At 38.5% G+C, this 22,679-nt stretch overlaps 1 protein-coding gene across 1 annotated transcript in view; it reads right to left on the reverse strand.

Moving 5' to 3' along the window:
* Positions 1-22,679, reverse strand: part of LOC136858449 (chromatin assembly factor 1 subunit A-B) — a 123,205-nt gene that overhangs the window by 99,797 nt on the left and 729 nt on the right. Inside the window, exon 3 of the mRNA XM_067137999.2 lies at positions 6,735-7,828. Within this exon, the coding sequence (XP_066994100.2) occupies positions 6,735-7,828 (1,094 nt within the window). The remainder of the gene's footprint in view (positions 1-6,734; positions 7,829-22,679) is intronic.

Here is a 22,679-nt window from a genome sequence, read left to right on the forward strand (position 1 = left end):
CTGTTGTACTGGGTAAGTGCAATGCGCTCTTCATTTGTCTCCTGTGTACTCATACCACTAAATATCCACAAATTTAAGTTCTTTAAATTGTTATTTTCGTGACTATGCCGAGCTATTGCAGAGTTCCTCTTTGCAAAAATCAGGGAAGCCCATTTTAATTTCACCAGTTTCCACAATATAAAGAAATGAGGAAGAAATGGTTACGTGCTATTAGAAGGAAAAATTTAGGTGAGAAGAATTTGACTGAAAATATTAGTGTTCCCATTATTTTCAACCCGGTGACTTCACAAAAACTTTGTTCGGTAAGTGCGATTTACGAAGGGAAATAATTCCTATTTTCTACCTATAAACTGATTAGGCATTTCGATAACAACCATCAAATGTATGCGTTTGTATTTAAAGGTGAGAAAGCAAGATTAAAACCCAGTGCTGTTCTCGCTTTTTTCGTGGACTACGAAAACAACAAAAACAAGGGAGAGGCCATACACCAGAAAATTGCCGATTACCAAGATATAAGCCTTCAATATCAGAATATGCAGAAATCACCTCCTTTGAAGTACGGGAACAAATCATGAATATACCTGAAGAAGTGAATGCAACATTTGTGACTTCCATTTTCAAAGACATCAGCACTCAAACAAATACTACAGGCAATTTGGCTGTTGAGCAAACAATGTGTAATCCTGCTGCCATATTGCTTTATACAGGGTTTGTAGACATCCAACATTGTAATCTGGTGTTTGTTGTTCTGGTAGAAAAAAGATACAATTTACAGATATTCCCTCTTGAACCCAGACTGTGTTTCTTCTTGACAGTTATGAAGCTAAGGACCGACAAATGTGACAAGGAATTAGGCCTTAACTTCGGAATCCATAAAACTACGGTTTGGATTAATTTCATGTACTGCCAATTTATAGTGTTGAACATTTGGCCTGATAGAGAAAATGTCCTTGAAAACAGCCCCCTTGCTCTTAGACAGAAATACCCCTCGACTAGAGTTAGAGCTGGTGCAACTGAGATTTTAATAGCAAAACTTGTTCCAAGGGCAAACATTCCATTTTCATAGGGCTAACTGGCCTCAACCGTTTGGTAGGGGGATGCTGATGAGTTTATAAAAATTTTGGCTGCATGTTTCTGAATACTGAATAATACCAGTCTTGGGAAGGTGTTCTAATGCATAGCTTACAGCTGCAATGTGCTTACAACATACCTTGGGGTCTGCTCCAGCAAAATATTCACATTCCCCTCCTATAATGTCACCAGGTACTGTTAAAATAAGCTTCACATTATAGGTCTTATGTTTTGTGTACGGTACTCTGATTTCACAGCACTGCATTTTAGAATTTCACCCGATTGAAATCAACCTTTTATAAACAAAACAAACTTTTCAATGATAAGTCTGTATCCAGCATAACACAATGATTTGTAGTTCGAAACAGGTGCTCCATCTATTTCCGATTTTCTAAATACGAAATAATCCATCAAATGCAAATTTGTGATAGTGATCATCTTATGGCTGATGGTCAAATCTTTAAAGGAACCGGCACTGGGAAACTCAAGAAATGTACATGCCTTTGGTGGTGGACAAACGCTGTATCTGGAGTTTCATGTAAGCTATCAACCTTAAAAAAAATACATGAATCGAAGTCTATAAGCAAGGGGAGCAAGTGTGTATTAAAATCTCTATTTATGATTTAAGTCTTATGGAGGTACATTTATATATTTATCAACGTACAATACTCAAGTAATTGTAATCTTTAGGAAAAGGCATTCTGACTCCTATTAATTATTTGGATAATAAAGCGTGTTAGAATTTTCTAATTACCGCTGTACTCATTCTTCCTTCCTCCCGCTAGTTTTAGCATCTCTGGTCTGTAACCCATTTTGCAGCTGTTTAACGCTTAAACGCTGAAAATCGTCTGTGATATACTAGGGGATATAACTATACAATTAATTAATATAATCTTGGAGTAAATTAGAGAAGATACAATTGACTTTAGCTCAGAAAACTCTGTCACATTCTATACATTACTCGCAGCTGACTGAAACATAAGACGATCGCCTTGCGCTTACCCGGTACTACTCTCTGCCTACATCCCTATTAACGTAATGTCAACTGTCAAGTGTTCTGGAAAAAATTCTTTCTCAGTGTCCTAATTTTTTACACTTAAGAAAGTGTCTTGAAAAAACTCATATTGAAAATAACAGCGTAAATAACGTGGCCAATAGCAGTTGTTAACTAGATAAAATAAAGGCTGAAACAAATGATTGCTCAATTTTAATGCTATTTCAATTAAGTAAGAATGTGATACACCTCAAAATATGACAGAATGCATCATTGATTTCAGTGGTTAGTTTATATTTTCGTGTCTGGTCGCAGTGGAACTTTTTCATTTTGTAACATTAGTTACCTTCAGTATGAGTTTTAAACAAGAGACACTTTTATAAATAACTAGTAAGAGTAAGAATTTTCTAGAGCCCTTGACGGTTTAACATTACAGAACATAACTTTTAATCTGTATGTATGCATGTACTATGGTTCTTATTTTTAACATTTGAGCTAAAGATGACTTCATGATGAGTTTAAACTGGTCCTCTAGTGTAATAAACTAGTTCAGTAATTAATAAGTGTTGATTTGGAGGAACAACTCCTTTAAGGTAGTTTTGAAGTTAAGTAGAATCAACACGGAAATTGAAATTATTTATCAAGATTCAACGTCGGAGTCAATTAGTAATACCCATTAGATCGATTAGTAATAGCCGACATAATGTAACTCAAGAGTTTTATTGTTTAATTTGTATTGTTTAATATTGTAAAAAAAAATTCCTTTTTATGCTTCTATGTTACAATGTTCTGATACGAATAAACAAATAAATGAATAAAGTACCAGGATAACCTGCAGTGCTGTCTCAATCAGTCATACAGTGTTTGCTTACAGTCTCGCAAGCGCAAAGCATAAAGAAACGCAAAGTGAAAAACAAGTAAGTGAAAACATTCAAGTAATAAGTGGCGAAAAAACAGAAAAAGAAGAATACTGCAGACAAGTAAGGAATTCATTGCAGCACACTATCTACAATACTCAAATGAATCGTGATTTACACCACAGCACAAGAGACTTAAAATATAAAGTATCCCGGAGCTTGAAGAAGCTACGATTCAGTGGGTGACCCTACGAGAGACAAAAACATTCAGATCACTGGTTGCTTAGTTTGTGAATAATTTGCCACAGACTAGGTTATGAATCTCTTTATGCCAGCTATGGTGGACAGAAAAATTTAAACTTTCTGGAATTGTATAAGTAGTGACATGCTGTGGAAGTGCTGCAGTGGACAGCAAACACTACCAAGAAAATGTTTTACAAGTCCTGTTAGAGGAATACAGTTGTAATGACACATTTAGTGCTGATGAGACTGCTTCTGCAAATGCTTGCCTGGAAAAACACGTTCATTTAAAGGTGCAAAGTGTTTTTGGGGGGGGGAAAGAAGTAATGAAAAGGTTACAGTGATGCTGGTAGCTAATGTGACAAAAACTTGAGTGATCAAAAATTTGAAGCATTACTATAGGAAGAGAGCTGTTCAGAGAATCCTAAGAATTGAATCCTATAAGTCATTAAGGGACATCAATCTACAAGAGTTGGTAACAATGCTGAACAAATCATGGGCTGATGTGAAGCAGAAGGACAATTTTAAGTTGCTTCCACAAGATTTTTGAAAGGAGACTCAGGAGCTGCAGAACACAAAGACAAGGAAGTCACACCTGTTCCTGAAGAATGGGTGGAGTATCAATAGCTCATTAACTCAGATTGCCAGGGAGCGTGATTGCGCTCCTCTGTAGGCTAGCGAAAAGTGCCAGGAGCACCATCGCGCTCCATGTTGCAGCTGTCCATGTAAATCATAATAGTTTGCACATATCTGACAGATGACAGCTCCAGTCAGCATTACTCTGTAGTAGAAACTATGTAGTTTCTAAATCTACCACCAGAATCTGTGTGTGGCATGTTGTGTTGTTGATATTATGATTTTTTCTATTTCAGCTGTTTGGTGAGTACCTGCAGACCATGTGTTTGTAATAATGGTGACTAGTTCTTGTATTGTGTTTGAAAATGATGGTTTGGTAGAGAATGTTAATTCACTGAGTGATAATTCTGCTCATGTTGAATCAGGCGATGATTTAGATGATACTGAGAGTGATAACAATGCCGGTAATGTTTCAAATCATGACGATAGTGGTGTTATCCGACCTACTCGTGTGACAGCGATTCATGAAATTTCCAATTCAGGTGGTAATGATAGTGACGGGAATAATGATAAGAGCTGACAGACAGAAATGACGATGATGACCAGATTCCTGATTTCTGTGAAATTCAGTCTGATCATGACGTACAATTTCAACCCTCTCTTGCATTCCATGAGATACCTGGCCCTAAACGTGCACCTCCTCCTAATGCTAGACCAAGTCAGTATTTTAATCTATTTTTCACCCTCTCCCTGTGGGAATTGATGGTCAACGAAACAAACTGGTGTGCCTGCCAAATTCTGTCTCATGTGCAGCAATTATTGCCTAATACTAGAGCCAAGGGAGTGGCGGCCTGTCGCTGTTGCAGAAATTAAGGTATTTGCAGTAGTTATTCTTGAAACAGGAATAACTCTTATGCCTACTATATTTTCGTACGGGGCTAAAAATTCCAGGAACATTCCATAGTTTGGGGAAATGTTTTCCAGGAACAGATTCCAGTTAATTTTTAAATTCTTCCATCTAGTGAACAATAATACATTGTTTCCTCAAGGCCATCAGAACTATGATCCATGTGCCAGATTTGATCCCATTGTAGAGCACACAAACCATGTATTCCATCAACATTATAGCCCTCACCAGCATCTCAGTACAGATGAGTCACTCGTTGGAACAAAGTGTCATACTTCCCTCACACAGTACCTCCCTAAGAAAAAACATCATAGGTGGGGAATCAAATTTTGGATGTTATGTGACTCTGTTGCAAATTATTGTTTGGGATTTTATTGCTACTGAGGAGCGAAGAGTGAAGTTGAGAAAGCTCAAATCAAAAACCATGGCCTTGGTCACTTGGTAGTCACTAAATTGTTGAAATTAGGAAATTATTTTCAGAAAGGCTACCATATAGTAACAGATAACTTTTTTCAAGCATTCCTTTAGCTCGTTACCTATTTTCCAAGGACACTTATTTTACTGGTACCCTTAGATGAAACGGGAAGGAAATGCCCCAAGGCGCAAAAGATAGATTTGATGTAGGGCACATGAAATATCATAGGAGTAATGAAATTCTAGTTGCAAGGTAAAAAAAAGTCTCAAAAAATGTCCAATTTTACTCTAGTCCACTAATGCTGTAGCTGAAAATAAAACAACAAAAATTAAGAAATTTTTTTTTTTTTTTGCTATTTGCTTTACGTCGCACCGACACAGATATGTCTTATGGCAACAATAGGACAGGAAAGGCCTAAGAGTGGGAAGGAAGCAGCCGTGGCCTCAATTAAGGTACAGTCCCAGCATTTGCCTGGTGTGAAAATAGGAAGCCACAGAAAACCATCTTCAGGGCTGCCGAGAGTGGGGTTCGAACCCACTATCTCCCGGATGCATGCTCAGAGCTGCGCGACCCTAACCACACGGCCAACTCGCCAGGTAAAATTAAGAATAATAAACAAGAGGAAATTATAAAACCAGATATATTTCTCCAATACAATACGTACACGGGGGGAATAGATGCTTCAGATATGATGTTGTTCACCTACCTGGATGAGGTGCGCACACTGAAATTTTGGAAGAAGGAGGCGTTTTACATTATTGCTAGGATGGTGCTAAATTCCTATATAATCTATAAAGAAAATACCTCCAATAAGAAAATGACCAGACTGCAGTTCACTTCTAGCATTATTGAGGATTTAGAAATAGGATGCAAAAAATTTTTCTGCAGGAGGGGCCTTGTTAGAAAAATTTCCTGGTACAAATTTAAAATGCTGTGTAGTATGTAGGAATTAGGATGGTGGACCAATAAAAAGGTCCAATATTGTGTGCGCCAAGTGTAAGAAAGGTCTTCATGGTTTGTGTGTAGGACTTCTGCGAGGTGAAAGTTCGTGAAGTGTAAATATGTACATATAACAAGTAGGCGTAGTGATCCGGAAAAGTTCTTTTTTAGAAGAACTATTATTCTTAAAACAGTGATATTTTACAAACTAGTAAACAGTGCATCAGTGTGCACAGGAATACCAAATTTAGGTAAATACAATCAAAATACTAGGATCTACAGCGATCCAAATTTGAATTTTTTCAAAAATTACATGAACAATATTTTTTACTGGGGAGTATGAATTATTTTCATGACATTAATATAATAAGTGTAGAGAGGGATCAAGAAAATGTAAATTACAATGCAATATATTGAAAGGTGAGGATATGCTTTTTTTCTTCGGTGATGCATTATAGGCATTTTCGCTCTGACAAGCTTAGCAAATACAGCAGTGAGGGAGCTGACACTAAGAGCGTTAAATGTGAAGCTGATTTTTGAGTTTGTTTTTATATGCTTAAATAATACTGTAGGCCTATACAAAATCAGCCTGTACATACAATTGATTCAATTAAGTGGTATAAGCCTACATGTTCAAAAACAGGAGTTCCTTATATCTTGAAATAACTCAATAATTCAAAATAAAATTTAGCTCATGAGGTGATTCGATATAGATGTATAAATGTACAAACAAACCTGCTTTAGCCTTTCCTTCTCTTCCTTTTTCTTTGCAGACTCCGCTTGTTTCATCAGCTGCTTAGGAGTCAACTTCCTATTTGCCAAAGGTGTCTTATGTGTAGGAGTACTACCATGGGAACTGATTCCATCTGGAGTATCTCCGCTTGGAGTAACAGATTCACTACATGAACTATCATTCAAATTGTTTCCTTTATCAGTAGCTGGTGTCACTTTTCTTTTAGTTCTTGATTTTTTCAATATTTTTTGATCTGGAGTGCATAAAGTCTTAGTCTCTGGTGACTCAGACTGAGAAGTGGTGGGAGAGACTGTATCCTTCAGATTTGTTGAAACTTTAGCTGGAGTGAGAGATTCATCACAGGAATTATCTACTGAACTACTATGTTCCTCAGTTATAATTTCTTCCTTAGTTTCATCAATATTTTTATCATGGTTTCTATGTTCTGGAGCAAGTGAATCAACAGCTTCTGAATCTGAATCAACAACTTTTGAATCTGAATCAACAACTTTTGAATCCGAATCAATAGCTTTTGAATCTGAACTACATTCTCCTTCAAAAGAGGTGCCAACCACAGAAGATTTAGTGATTTTCAATTCATTTTTATGCTCATCTTCAATTTTGTCAACATTTTGGGAGTTCTGGGCTGGTTCAACCACTTTATCAGAAAAATTCAGTTCCGTTTCTGAAGCATTATCTTTGTTTAATTCAGCTTTTGAGTTACATTCATCACTTTTCAAAGACATTAATTCACTTGATTCAGCTGGTAACGAGTTATTTTTTTCATTTTCAGTGTTACTCTCAGCACTCTCAGCACTTATATGATCTGAAGATTCTTCCTCATCTAAATCAATTACTGAAGCTTCATTATTATCTGAACTCTTAGCTTCAGCTTTGCTTTTACATGTAATAGGTTCTTTTATGGGCACTTGGAGATTTTCTTTTGATTCAAAATGAGGATTAATACCATTTGGCTTCACAACTTTAACTACTTTAATTTCATCTTCAGATCCCTCACTTAGTTTGCGTTTCTTATTGGTCTTTTCACTTGAAGAGACAGCACTAACTGGACTCAAAATCTGGAACGGCAAACGTGCTGAAAGAATAAAATATTTTAAATTAACATCATTGCTTGTAAAAGAAAACAACATTCTCTTTAATTACAATATTATTTTACTTTTTGAGGTATCAAATTTTCAGTTTTCAGAGAGGAAAAAAGCCATTATATGGATTTATAAAGAGCAGGATTAACATTAGATTTATGAAGGATATAGATGGAGCAATATTACTAACACTAGCAGAAATAATATGCAGATGAGCATTTTCTGATCTTAAATATGAGCATGGAGTAATCAAACAAAGGATATCCAACGACTAGGAGGAACAGGAAGAGACATTGCTCTGGCCGAGAAGGAACTGGCATTTTAAAAAATGCAAGTGGTGAAAGCTGTACAAAACGATGATGGTCCAGAAGAAAGGATAAAAGTATTGCAGTGAAAGATAAGATTGCACAAGAAGATCTTGAAAGAGAAAAAGTCACCAAAGATTGGCTAAAGAGAACTGTGCTTAGAAGTCTGACATAGATGAATCAGAATTATATCCCATGTTGTCATAATCAAGGAAGGAATAATTCTAAGAAGTGTTTGAGAAAAGGTAAAAGTGTAACAACATTAAGAGTAGTCTGATTCCAGAAGAGAAAGATCAAAAATAGTGTTCATTTTTATACAGGCCTACATGCATCCCCATTACACACTTATGTCTTTCAGTGTTCAGTCTGGAAGCCTTTATAATTATCTATTAGCACCTAGCTCTATGACCTCTTTTAGTTCTACACTTGTCATCACTAAAGACCACGTCATACCATTGTCAATTTGGTTCCCCTCTACTTCTCTTACCCTCCACGGCAATGTCCATTATTCTCTTCATGCTCATTATGGGTTATACAAACTATTATATGCATCTGCTTCGCATCCACACTTTCTTCATCTGCAGCCGGTTTCGCGAATGGTTATCCACATCCGCAAATATTGTAAATATTTAACTACAGTATATTACACCCAAGGTATTGAAAATGGATAGATCTGTCAACATAATACAATAGGCCTGACACCTGGCACCAGAACCCCTACAGTCACAGGTTTATGAGGGATTTTCTCTTGCAACAACTACTGTCATACTGACCTTTATTCCTTCCATTAATTGTGGGCAGGAGCCAGTTAAGCTTAGGTCAGATTTACGGCTTTATGGTCTCAAGGCTCTTTATATATCACTATTCTCCCGTACCACTGTCAAGGGTCGCCTAACCACAAGCAAAAATAAGAGTGTACCCGAGTGAAAATTATCAGCAAAATTATCCACACTGCCATACAGTTTGCATCCGCCAAGACACTAACTTAGCGGATATCCGCATCCGTGCAGGGCTCTAGTTATGGGACAAATTATGGTAAACCACTGGGAGTATAACAAGAATATGACAACATTTACTCATTCAAAAAATGCCTATGATAGAGAATACCGAGCAAACGATTTGACAAAGTTCGATACACAAAGATACGGGAAAAGTAACAGTCAAAATTGAAGAACATGTATTTTAAAAGCTGCAGTTATTGTATGTCAACATGCAAGTGGGCAAGACCGAATGGTCTGAACTATGAACTATGGGAAGTGTCCTTTTATGGTTCGTAATTGTGAAGGCTCGTAGAAGCACAAGAATTAACAGAATGCTACTTGCTAATGATCTGTAATTTGAGGTTAAAGGATAAGTCATTACTCCAAGAGCAGAATGATGGGTATGATCAGAAAATGAGGAATGAGAATCTGTGTGAAGAAAACCAAGACAATATCTGAGACATTTCCAGTATAATGAAAGACTAGAAAAACGTCAATAGATGCCACGTAACGATGACTCAATTACAATTTACTTTTTCAACAAGTAATCAGTTAAATTACAGTTACTTCACAGAATGCCAGTCTTACGGAAATTATTAACATTTGTTCTTTCCACACAGGACCGGAATGATACTAAAGTTGGCAAGGGAAAAGAAATTTCTTCCATTTTGTATAGGGGGTTTCTTTTAGCATAAAGATTAAGCAGCACCTCTGTTTAATTTTAAGAACATCCCCAACAGTGACTGACACAGCAGGATAGGTCTGATGTCTTTAGCAACAGTGACTGACACAGCAGGATAGGTCTGATGTCTTTAGAAGTACCGGAGAGGTAAGAAAGTAAATCACCTGAAAAACTTACAACTAGTGCCAAAAGGTAATTGTACAAGGAATGCACTGAACAAGTGGCTGCGAGGTTTGGGACACGTAGCTATCACCTTGCATTCAAGAGATAGTGTTCGAACCCCACTGTTGGCAGCCCTAAAGATTGTTTTCCGTGGTTTCCCATTTTCACTGCAGGCAAATGCTGAGGTTGTACCTTGATTAAGGCCACGGTCACTTCCCTCCCACTTCTAGCCATTTCCTATCCCATCATAACCATAAGACTTACCTGTGTGTGTGTGTGTGTACGATGTAAAGAGAATTGTAAAAGAAACTAAGTACAAGGAATGTCGTATATTAGGAAATCCTTCAATAAATATTTACCCCGCTGACCGTCATGTCTTGAATGGTTTCAGTTTACGTTTATTTCTATTCTATGTTATAGAGCATCCAGGGTTAAGAAAACACTACAGGTCTTATGGGCTTTTACATCTATCAGTGTTTTCCAACACAATTCTAAATGTATATAAGAATTATAATCAATCAAAATGTATTATTTCTTATGAAACAACCACTGGTTGTGCTATACAATTCTGACAAAGACGTAAAATCATTTTAATATCTTTGAGTTTATCCTTTCAAATATTACATACGCGGCTCACTACACAGAAGCGGCCGGCCATGCTTGTCACATCATCCCACAGTTCAGCGTGTAGTGTGGAAGCATGTACAGTAGTCAACATGTACTATAACTCAGCTTACCTACTGCGAATTATCATTGGTGAGGTCAGCGTGGTATGTTTTCAGTTTTGCGTGTGTCACACACATCATATTGATTACTTATGAACGGGAGGTATTCGGGAGATTGAAGTGATCGTCTTTCTCGGGTTCATACTGTTTCGTTGTAAATATATTGTGTTTTGGTGTTCGTGTATTGCATTCCTTTCAATTGTATAATGTATATTGTTTTCGTCTGTTTAGTATTTCATATTACTAACCAGTGAGTAATATTTTTAACTTTTGACTGAACATGTGAGAAGGAGAAGTGGTGTTCTCAGGGGGAAAGGAACGGCAAATGATGATTAATACATTTTTATATTTGAAAACAAAGCTTGATGATGATGATGCTCATTTAAAGGGGGCCTAACATCTAGGTCACTGGCCCCTGAAAACAAAGCATCCAGGACAAAGTGTAAGCTGGATAGTAGACGAATCCGTGAAGCCTTTTTAAGAATTTTGAGGTCTTCCGCCTTCAAAATAAGGAAGGAAGCCAGTGAAGGGCCACTCCAGAGTCCCAGCAAGAAGCGGGAAAGGAAAAGTTAAATTGCTGTCATTCCAGACTCATTAAATACGATTATTTTGTCAGAAGTGAAATACGGCGCATTGTTACTTATTTTAGAAATGAACTGCCAACTCTGAACACAGTCCTGACTTCCGTAAACCGTAACCCCGAACTACCTGATATCTACGTTGCATGTTATTCTCTGAAAACAGGTAGAAGTGCAATCATCAAAGCCATACACCGGATCCTGGTCAACTGGTGGGAGACGAGCAGGATACCTAATGATCGAATAACAGATCTAACAGACCCATTACACAAGAGAGACAACAATAACATTGTCAATAACTATTGAGGGATATCGCTGTTGCCAGTAGCCTATAAACCACTCTTCAGAATTCTACAACGTAGAGAACCAATGTGACCAGATGATTTGTGAATATCAGGAAAGATTTTGGCAAGGTTGTTCTTGTATCGAGCAGATCTTCAACCTGAAAACCTTTCTGGAACTAAAACAGGTGAGGATCACTAACACTGCTGTGGTATTCATTGACATCAAGAAGGTTCTGTTACTTAGGATCAGTTATTACCGATGACAACAGATGCACTTTGGAAATAAAATGAAGAATTTCCCTGTGTAAGAAAGCCTTTGAGGAGAAGCAACAGGTCTTAATTAATAAATCCTTAGATACTGAACAAAAACTGTTTATCAAAACATTCATTTGGAGTGTGCTGCTATATGGCTGTGAAGGATGGACTCTCTTGAAGGAGGACGTGAAACGACTAGAGGCAGTGGAAATGTGGCTATGGAGGAAGATGACAAGAACTAGCTGGATTGAGAAGAAAACTAATCAAGCAGTGCTTAGAAAAATAAACACCCAGAGATATTTAATAACAACGATAAAAAGGAGAATCGCGTCGGTTTTTGGTCACATTCTCCGGCACAATGACTTCATAACGAACTTTTCAAAGGCACAGTGATGGGAAAAAAAGGCAGAGGGAAACCAAGGAAGAAGATCATTGAAGAGGTAGTTGAGATGATGGGATGCCAAGGCTATGGAGAGATGAAAAGGATCGCAGAGAGAAGAGATCAATGGTTGCAGTGACAAGGCAATGCCTTTAGATAATGATGATGATGATCACAGACTTTTTCGTACTTTATAAAAATGATACTAGTAAAATATTTTAAAATTATTCAGAATATGATGAAATTATACTGCAATGTCACTTCTAATATAAATATTACAATTAAAATTGATTAAAAGTAAATACATTCAATAACTCAATCAAAATTACATCCTTTGTTGCAAGCAATGCAATGAATAATTATCCACTGGCTGATAGGCACTAGGAAACCACAGGGTCTTTTTTTTTTTTGGCTGGCTCCGTGGGTCAGAGGAACATGAACGGAAGGCGACAGTGCGGCCGGGTGACTCATTTGCCGAGAGATATATTGCTTCATGACTGGCTATGATGATCTAATGCAATATGGTAGCGATAACCATTGCTTCACAGCAATAGTTTGATTCAACATCTGTGGTATTGATAGCATGTTCAATGTGTTCAGTTTAAAGTAGCATAGTTTTTGTAGGAATACTAATCGTGTGTTTAACAAGTGATGTATACAGTAGAACAGTGTGTATTCAATGTGTTGTGCTATGTGAATCATTATCCTTAGGACTATACAGAATGCCGCTTTCGATTCATTCGCAAATTTACTGGCATTTCCTCCCCATATGGGAACGGTATGTAAATTAGTAAAGAAGTTCCGCACCACCGGATCAGTTCTTAACAAGAAATCACGCAGGAAACGAACCATTTCATTATAGTTTATAGTTTAACAATTAAAAGTTGCCACAATGTTAATTTAAACTTGCGCTAACAATGAGAAAATCATATGTGTGGAAAGATTTAACTGCAGTTTTCTCAGTTTCCAATTTTTTCAAATGTATGTTCCCTTTTCTATGTGACTATTTATCACAGAACTGTGTAATTTTCATCCTTAATTTGTCTCATATTAGTTAACATTTTAACGGAGGGATTTCCTGATTTATATAAAACTGTTTGAGATTTGACTGTTTTTTAGGAAAAAATTATTCTATTTATTGACTGTTTAAAAAAAATGTGTGAGTCCCCTTAAGTCCAATTACAAAAACGCTCTGTCAGTATGTCAAATAAGGTTTGAATAAAATGTGACATAAATTTCATTTTCATAACTTTATTAGATCCTGAGAAAAAGGAACACGAATTAAACAAATTTAACAATGGTAAGATAGGCAGTTCCGTATCCCCTTAACAGAGGAAAAGCTCGACAAAATAGGAGCTCTCTTGGAAAGATCTCCAACAAAATCCCTGTTGCGTCTCGCTGTACAAGCTGTGTCATTATCTTCTGCTCACAAAGCAACAAAACTGTTAAAAGCAAAACCATACAAACCCACCCCTGCCCATTATTTAAAAGGACCTGACAGTTTCACTAGGGTTTGGTATTGTAACTGGTTGCTTCAGTCAGTTCACGATGGGTATGCTGACTAGTGATGGGACATTCGATTCATTTTACTGAATCGATTCATTTGATTCCGTTCACGTTACTGAATCGATACAGTGATCCGATTCACGGCTCATTGGTTACCGCTCCTACTGCATCTGGTAAGACAGCAGCAACAGCATTCAGTGCTCGCAGCTGCCATCTGGTCTTCATACTATGAACTCCTTTCTTAGAAAAAATGCTAGTTACTCTAATACATAGAAGGTTTCCGGCGAAGCAGGGTGGGAAAGGTTAGGATTAGGAAGGTAGCAGCCATGACCTGAATTAAGGTACAGTCCCAGCATTTCCTGGTGTGAAAACGGGGAAACTACGGAAAAACCATCTTAACGGCTGCCGACGGTGGGATTCGAACCCACCATCCCCCGAATGAAAGGGCATAGCCACGCGATATTAACCGCACGACAACTCGCTCAGTCATTTTTTAAAAAGTTTTTTCTATCAGATGAGGATTTTTTTAATAGTCATATTTTGTATAGGCTACCCGAGATGTACAGTAGCTCGCTGGTTTTCTGATTCAACATACTGTTATTGCGTCTGTCCACATATGATTGAAGTCTTGTGCAACGATGTGACATATGAACTGAGAAAATACTGAGCCGTTCTTCCCAATATAAAAAAAGGTACTTTTGAGTGGTCATGAGCATGACTCATAGTCATAGGGCGGGCTAGAGTCGAGTTTAATTGTCAAATGTCAACTAAGTTATAATACTAAGATTCATTAAACTAATAAATAGTATAACCTAATAGCCTACCTACTTACTAGCTACTTCAGAATTATGTTGTGACTACCTTTTTAACACTGCAAATAAATCCATCTATTATTTAAACCTCCCTGTAAGAAGAGGACAGTGAATGAAAATGGGTATTATTTTCAAATGAGCTGAGCTCGAGAGTCCATTATAGCATACGATTATTTCAGTGTAGCATGGCTCACTGTATGTCTCGCTGCAGTGAGCCGATAAGGAGCCGTGTGTATCTTGTGTCTCACTGAGCCGCGCTCGTTCACGATTCTTTCGATGTGCCATGGCTCACTGTATGTCTCGCTGCAGTGGAAGCACGGCTCTCCGCGTGTCCAGTGAGCCGATAAGGAGCCGTGTGTATCATGTGTCTCACTGAGCCGCGCTCGTTCACGATTCTTTCGATGTGCCATGATTCACTGCTCGCTGCAGCGGAAGCTCGGCTCCCTGTCAACGTCCAGTGAGTGCGCCACTCAGCACTGTCCGCTGGGAGTAAGCTGAATCGTGTGCCGTGTGCTCGCCGTTCCTGTGAATCGATTCACTCGGACACTTGAATGAATCGATACACTGCTTCGAATCATACATTCAGTAGCCAACACTAATGCTGACCCAAAACTTTTATTTTATAGTGATGAAGCATGGCTACACTTACGTGGCTATGTAAGTAGTCAAAACAATCGCTACTGGTGTGCAAAAAATCCCCACCAGCCGCATGTCCATCCACTTCATGATTTAAAGATAGGAGTTTGGTGCGCAATAAGTGCTTGCAGAATTATAGGGCCTGTAGCTCAACTTCCTTTTCTGCATTCAAGATTGAATTTTTGTTTAGGCCCATCTCTTATATAAGAGCTGATGGAAGAAGGAGTGTTGGTTACTCTATGCAATAAAATGCAACGGCACACACTGCTAATCGGGAAGTTTTCGAAGATCGTGTGGTTACTTATCCCACTAGATCGCCTGATTTAAATCCCTGTGATTATTACCTGTGGGGGATGCTGAAGGGAAAAGTGCATGTGAAGAACCCTCACACAACTGAAGAACTACAAGTTATTTCGAACATCACACAAGCTGAGATTCGACGAGTGTCTGCAAACCTATTTATGAGGTGACAGGCATGTTTGACAGCTGAGGGACAACATTTTGAACATCAAATGTAATGCCAGGTAGGTTTTAAACTAATAGTTTCACTAGAAATGGATTTCTATAAGTGTGAATTGCTGTGAGTAGTGGGGAGGAAAAACAACAGAGTGTCATTGCGCCGGCCGTGCTCTGAGTGGTGCTATGGAGCGAGCCAAAAAAAGACCCTGTATTTATCCAATTGAGGGGTTAAAACTTGTTTTTGTGAAGAGGAACGTCTGATCTTTTTTAAACATTCCAAAAGTCTTTACTATCATAGCTTTTTCCCATCTTGAAAATTACTTTTTAAACACGAAAAACCATACAATTTCTGGAGGAATAAAAATAGAACCATGGCACTACAGCCCTGATGGACCTTGGTCCATCAAGCGACTGCTGCTCAGTCAAAAGGGCCAGAGATTACAAGATGGGAAAAGCAGATAATTAGACTGGTTAAAATAAAGGAAAGGGCAACAAGAACGTAATACACATCCACTGTATAAGAGATAGGCCTAAACAAAAATTCTGTCTTGACTGCAGAAAAGAAAATTATGAGCTGCAGGAAATCATAGGAATTACTCAATGAAGAGCATTCCTGAGAAACCTGTGGAAAACTTCTAGTCAACATTCATTTGGTTCATCTGGTCTCCTTTGACTGCATGTAGTGTATGGTATTGTATAAGTATTGCAGATACACTTTTCTCAGAAACAACTGAATTTATAGACATAATGTCTGTTATGGTTATCTATAGGATGGGAGGAGAACTATATTTTGATAATAATTAAAATTATTTATCATGAGATTACTGATGGAAAAAATAGTGGGAATATGGAAAAGATCTGGTGATGGTATTCCTTGATCTTTGTTTAGAAACCAAACTGGACTAAGACAGAAGTGTATTGTCTCCACTTATATTTATAATAGTTATGGATGAAATTCTAAAGGAAACAAAGGCAACATACGGAGAGAATATGAAAATATCGTTGTTTGCAGATGGCATAGTGATATAGGGAGTCAACAATACAGAAGTGTAATTCCAACTGGAGGCTCTAAATGACAATACTGAGAAATATAGCATGAAAATCGGTGTGGAGAAGAGCAAATCAGTGGTGATGACAACAGGAGAAAGAGAAGGAAAAGGAATCCTTAGTATCAGGGGACAAAACCTTGAGGTTGTTGAATGCTTCAAATACTTGAGAAGTGAAATAATGCAAGATAGAAGGTTGGAAAGGGAGATCAGCAGAAAGCTACAGAACGTAAGGACCCAGGTGTGAAACAGAGAAGTCACTCTAAAATGTAAAGAGATAATGTACAAGATGTACTATACCTCTATATTCATGTATGCATCCTAGACTTGGACTTTGACAGCAAGAGATGAAAGCTCCTGAGGAATATGGTATAAAAGACTAAGAGAGACACGAGTAAGAAATGTTGGTCAGAAAAGAGATAGGGGTAGAAAAACTGAGTAATAGGATGGAGAAGAATAAATTGAGTCTGGACATGTTATGAGGATGGAGGAGGGATGGATACCAAAACAAGTGTTGGAGGCTAAGATGTAAGGAAAGAGGCCAAGGAGGAGGCCCAGAGAAAGATGGATAGACTCTTGTCAATAACAGTATAAGAAGGTTGTCCTTGGTGTATCTATATACTCCCGCTCAATATTGGTATGCGAGTTCCCTGGAGAGCCCTTGTTAATGAAGGATCTAAAAGTCAGCTTTGTTCTACCTCATACGACAAACTGGCAGAGGGTGCTGGAAGAAAGGACATTGAAAGAAGAGAAATTTGGACAGAGTTCTACTCGACCGAGGCCATAATGAAAATCATGGATCGACGCGAATCAGGACTTGCGTCACTTTGTGACCTCTCTGGCTGTGCAAGTCAAAATCATACCATGATCCAAACTCAACTTGCGTCTGTGAACTGTATGACAGAATTAGTGAGCGTTACCACGTTCTTAAGTGTATAAATCAAGGAAAATGTACCACAGACTACTTCTTCCTCTTCTTCTTTTCTAGCCTATTTCAATCCACTGCTGGATATAGGCCTCTTCCATATGTTTCCATAGTCTTCGGTCTTGAGCCACTTGGAAACAGCGTGTTCCAGCCAACAGCTTTACGTCGTCGAGCCATCTCTTCTGGGGTCTTCCAATGCCTCTCTTGTGTCCCCATGGTCTCCAGTGAACAATCCTAGAGGTCCACCTGTTGTAGTCTTGTCGAGCTACATGTCCTACCCATTGCCATTTTAGTCTTGCTACTCTCTCTAGGATGTCTGTTACATTTGTTCTTCTCCTGATGTCCTCTGAACGGATCTTATCCCTAAGGCTGATCCCTAGCATCTGTCGCTCCATAGCTTGTTGTGCTCGCTGAAGCTTGCGAGCGCTTTCCTTTGTCAGAGTCATCGTTTCCAGACCGTAAGTTGTAACTGGCAGCACGCACGTATTATAAACCTTGGTCTTCAGGTTAATTGGAACATCCTTATTGGTGAGGATGAATCTTAGTTTTCGGAATGCAGTCCAACTCATACCTATTCTGCGAGGAATTTCTGCACGTTGGTTGTCTTTTCCAAGTTTTATCTTGTGTCCAAGATAGATGTACTCATCGACAGCTTCTATAGCCTATATTGATTTCCCATTTTAAGTGGTCGACTCTCTGGGCTTAGTATTTTCGTTTTATTAATGTTCATTTCCAAAACAATCTTAGCAGAAGCAGTTTTTAATTCTTGGATCATGCTTTCTAGCTCATCTATATTTTCACTTATGAGCACAATGTCATCGGCAAAACGCAGGTGGTTCAAATATACCCCGTTGATTTTTATTCCTTTATTATCCCAATGAAGGGTTTTGAATACATCTTCCAAGGCAAGGGTAAACAGTTTTGGAGAAATTGTGTCACCTTGTCGAACTCCTTTGCCAACTGAGATTTTATTGGTGATGAGGTCTTCGTCCACTCTGACTACCATTGTTGCTTGATCATAAATGTCTACTACATGAACTGAAATACGTAAGTTACTATCTTTTGTACTTGTAATCTTATTCTGCTCAAATTGTGCGCATTAATAAAGTAATTAAAAAGAAGACTGGGCTGGAATACAACTATACAAGAGGAGTGATGGAAGGGGAAGTAACGGTGGAGGTCCATAGCAGGAGCTGGACGAGGGGAAATGAAAATGATGATGAATAATTAAAATTAAATCCAATAAAGTATTAAATGAAAGGAACATACTATACCATGCACTCATTCCTTTTGTGAACAACTATATAGGCCTATATCAAACAAGCAGTGGTGCTGTTTTCTGAGAAACTACATTTCAAATAAACAGTGATGCTGATAAAAAAAAAAAAAAAGAAAAAGAAACAATTTATTTTCTTGGCACTCTTAAATGATATAAAGCATATTCATTATGTTATGGTGTGAAAATACTGCTTTCTTGCACACTTAACAGAGATATATAACATTCAGTAGTGCACTATACAGGAACACATATTCACCATACTTGCAGGATGGCTGAGGACAGTGAGAGGAGTGATGATTATGATGCTCTTTGTTTAAAGGGGCCTAACATCTAGGTCATCGGCCCCTAATGGTACGAAATGTAATGACAATTTAAAAGTCCAAAATTTATCCACTGACCAAAATTCAAAACGTGATGATGAAGAATTAATATGAATTTAAAATAATCAGCGGATCCAACTCACAATTCTGAAAGTTAAAAACAATTCCAAAAACGATCCGACTAGAATTTAAAAAGACGACTACAATGATTATGAACTTAAAACAATCGGTGGATCCAACCTGCAATACCCAATCTTCCCAGAAACTATCCTAAAACAATAGTATTACTGACCAAGGGACTGCTTCTAAAGCATAATCCTGAATCAATAATGCTTGTTGTCTCAAGGGGTCCAAAATCCAACTAAACGGTCCCTCATAATAGTACTTATCGCTAGTACAGTAGTACCATGGTATTTCTCATGCTGCAGTACTAATCAAAAGTAGCGTCGACTCACAGTGTTCCAAACATTATGGTACTACTCACAAGTATTGTATGTCGCACAAGTAACGCAGACATATGGTGTTTCTCATATAATGGTGCCACTCATAGGCAACGCAAACCCATGGTTATCCTCTCCTGGGTATACTAATCATCGGTGTCAGTATTCCCATGGTGTTCCTCACATGCTTGGGTACCAATCACAGGCAACGCATACCAACAGTGTCTCTCATATAATGGTACTAATCACAGGCAACGTCCAGACTTGTGGTGTTTCTCACATAATGGTACTAATCACACGCAATGTAAGGCCCTGGTGTTCCACATATAGTGGTACTAATCACAGGTACTGTAAACCCACAGTGAACCACTCTCCGCTGTTACTAATCACAAACCTATTGTGTACCTAACATAGTAGTACCACTCACAAGTAAAGGTGACCCAGAATGTTCCCCGTGCAATGGTGATAACCACAAGTAGTTTTATGGTTCTAATTTTATCATCCCTTGGTTGCCCCTTTTCACAGACAGGAGGTACCACGGGTGCATTCTTCGTCTGCATCCCCCACCCACAGGGGGCGAGTGAGAGGGGCACAGAGAATCAATAACAAAAGGTGTCAGAAGTAAGAATGACAGAAAATGTCAACTATCCCAACATGGAAAGCCTTCCTTACGAAAAGAAATTTGCTCACTTCAAATGTAGCCTACATATGCATATCTGAAGGATGTTTATGACTATTTTTAATTGGACCATGGCATTGTACAGAAGTGGTGGTGGTGGTGATGCTTGTTTAAAGGGACCTAACATCTAGGTAATCAGCCCTGTACAGAAGTGAAACAAGGATAATAACTGATGAAAAAGGTATGGGAATAGAATACTATGAAATCTGAAATTACATAAGAATGTTGAAGGTCAGCGGTTTCTCAATGCCCTATGCAGGGCCCTGTGCCTATGTTCACCCTGGCCGAAGTACGGACAACTGTGTCAAAAATGAAGAATGGCAAATCAGTAGCACCTGATGACATTCCATCTGAGCTGTGGAAGGTTCTGGGTACTGAAAGAATTGATTGGCTTCCTAGGATATTTAATAAGATCCTAACTGATGCACCCATGCCAGAGCAATTTCACCAAAGTTACCTTGTGCCTATCTTCAACCAGAGGGGAGATATTTGAGAATGCGGGAGCTATAAAGCCATTAAACTCAACTCGTACCACTAAAAATTTGGGAAAATGTCATTGCTAATCGCATCAAGAAAATTATAAACATCCATAGAGACCAGTGCAGCTTCACTAGTGATGCAATTCAAACTCTCCGAATATTGATGGAGAAACATTGTGCACTTCACAAGGATCTCCACATGGTTTTCATAGATTTAGAGAATCAGTTTGACAGTATTCCTACGGAAATCGTTTGGACTGCACTGCGACACCAAAATGTTCCCTGTTGAGGTTGGTGTTGATCAAGGTTCAGCTCTGAGCCCAATCTTATTCAATATAGTTATTAACTATCTCACAGAACAACTGGACCCATAGACCCTTCTATACGCATATGACGTCGTTCTTATTGGTGAAACACGTGAAGAGGTCAAGGCAGCCTTAGATCTTTGGAGATGAATGGACTCAGAATAAGCCGTAAGAAGACTGAGTATATGTTCTGTAACTTCGCCAAGCCAGAATTTCAAGGTCCACTCAAAGCAATTTTCTTAGCGGGTGAATCACTGGCAATGACAAATAAATTCAAGTACCTGGGCTCAGTTAATACCACCGATACGACGACTGATGATGAGGTGAAGCATTGCATCAACGTTGGATGGATCAAATGGTATTTGCTGAAAAGCATCTTACATGATAGGCGGATGCCTATAAAGCTCAAAAGCAAGATATTGTTAAGCCTACCCTTACTTACGGCTCCGAGTGTTGGACAAGGCAAAAGAAGCATGATCAGCAAATGCATGTAATGGAAGTGCGGATGCTGCGATGGTCAGCGGGTGTCGCCCTCTTGGACCGAGTGCGCAATGAGCATATACATGGATCATTTAATATGGTACCTATCAGTAAGAAATTGGAGGAGCAGCAGTTGCGCTGGTACAGACACAACGTTAAGATGATCATCCCGTTAAGAGAGCTCTTGCAATCGAGGAACCACGGAGAGGACGCAGACATCCGAGAGCAACATGGTGGCATACCGATGAAAAGGCCTTGAATAGAAACGGCATTCCAGTGGCAGAGACATCCAACTGCAGGGAGTACTCTTGTAAGGATCAGAAGAGCCAACCCTGTGTGATACGTGGGAAGTGTCCACTGTAGGCACACATATGACCAGGAAAGAAGAGGAAGAAGTTGAAGGTCAGGTAGTAAGATAGATCACATACCAGTATTTCTTTTTTCAATCTGTTTATGTTTTACCAACACAGATAGGTCTTGTAGAACGATGGGAAGGGCTAGAAGTGGGAAGGAAGCGGCAGTGGACTTAATTAAGGTACAGCCCGAACATTTGCCTGGTGTGAAAATGAGAAACCATGGAAAACTATTTTTGGGGTTTCAGACAGTGGGGTTCGAACCCTCTATCTCCCAAAAGAAAACTAATAGCTAGGTGACCCCAACTGCACAACCACTTGCTCAGTCATACCAGAATGAAGACATGCTGAAACAAGATGTATCTTGAGATATCCATGACATATACAATTGGTATTACACCAAGTGTAAGAGGTAAAAATAATAGCAGATGAAAATTTAATGTGTCCTCTCATTCAATACATTTTCAATAAAATTTTCCTTTGTAAAGTGAAAACCGTCAATACGGAATGATTCTAATATCTTGTGATAATAGCAGATGGCCAAGTCTTGAATTTGACAGTATCGGGTGCACTGGACAGCTGCATCAAACCAGTCAATAGAATGATGACTCAAACAATAACTCACTTAACAGAAGTAGATGCTTGTTGTTTTAAGGGGCCTAACGTCGCAGGTCATCGGCCCTTACAGAAGTAGAAACTTGTAAAATGAAACGGAACCAATGGAAACTAAGCAGAGATGAGAAAAAGGTTTTGAGCAATTCACATTATTTATAGT

This window comes from Anabrus simplex, chromosome 1 (genome assembly GCF_040414725.1).
Source record: "Anabrus simplex isolate iqAnaSimp1 chromosome 1, ASM4041472v1, whole genome shotgun sequence".
NCBI lineage: Eukaryota > Metazoa > Arthropoda > Insecta > Orthoptera > Tettigoniidae > Anabrus > Anabrus simplex.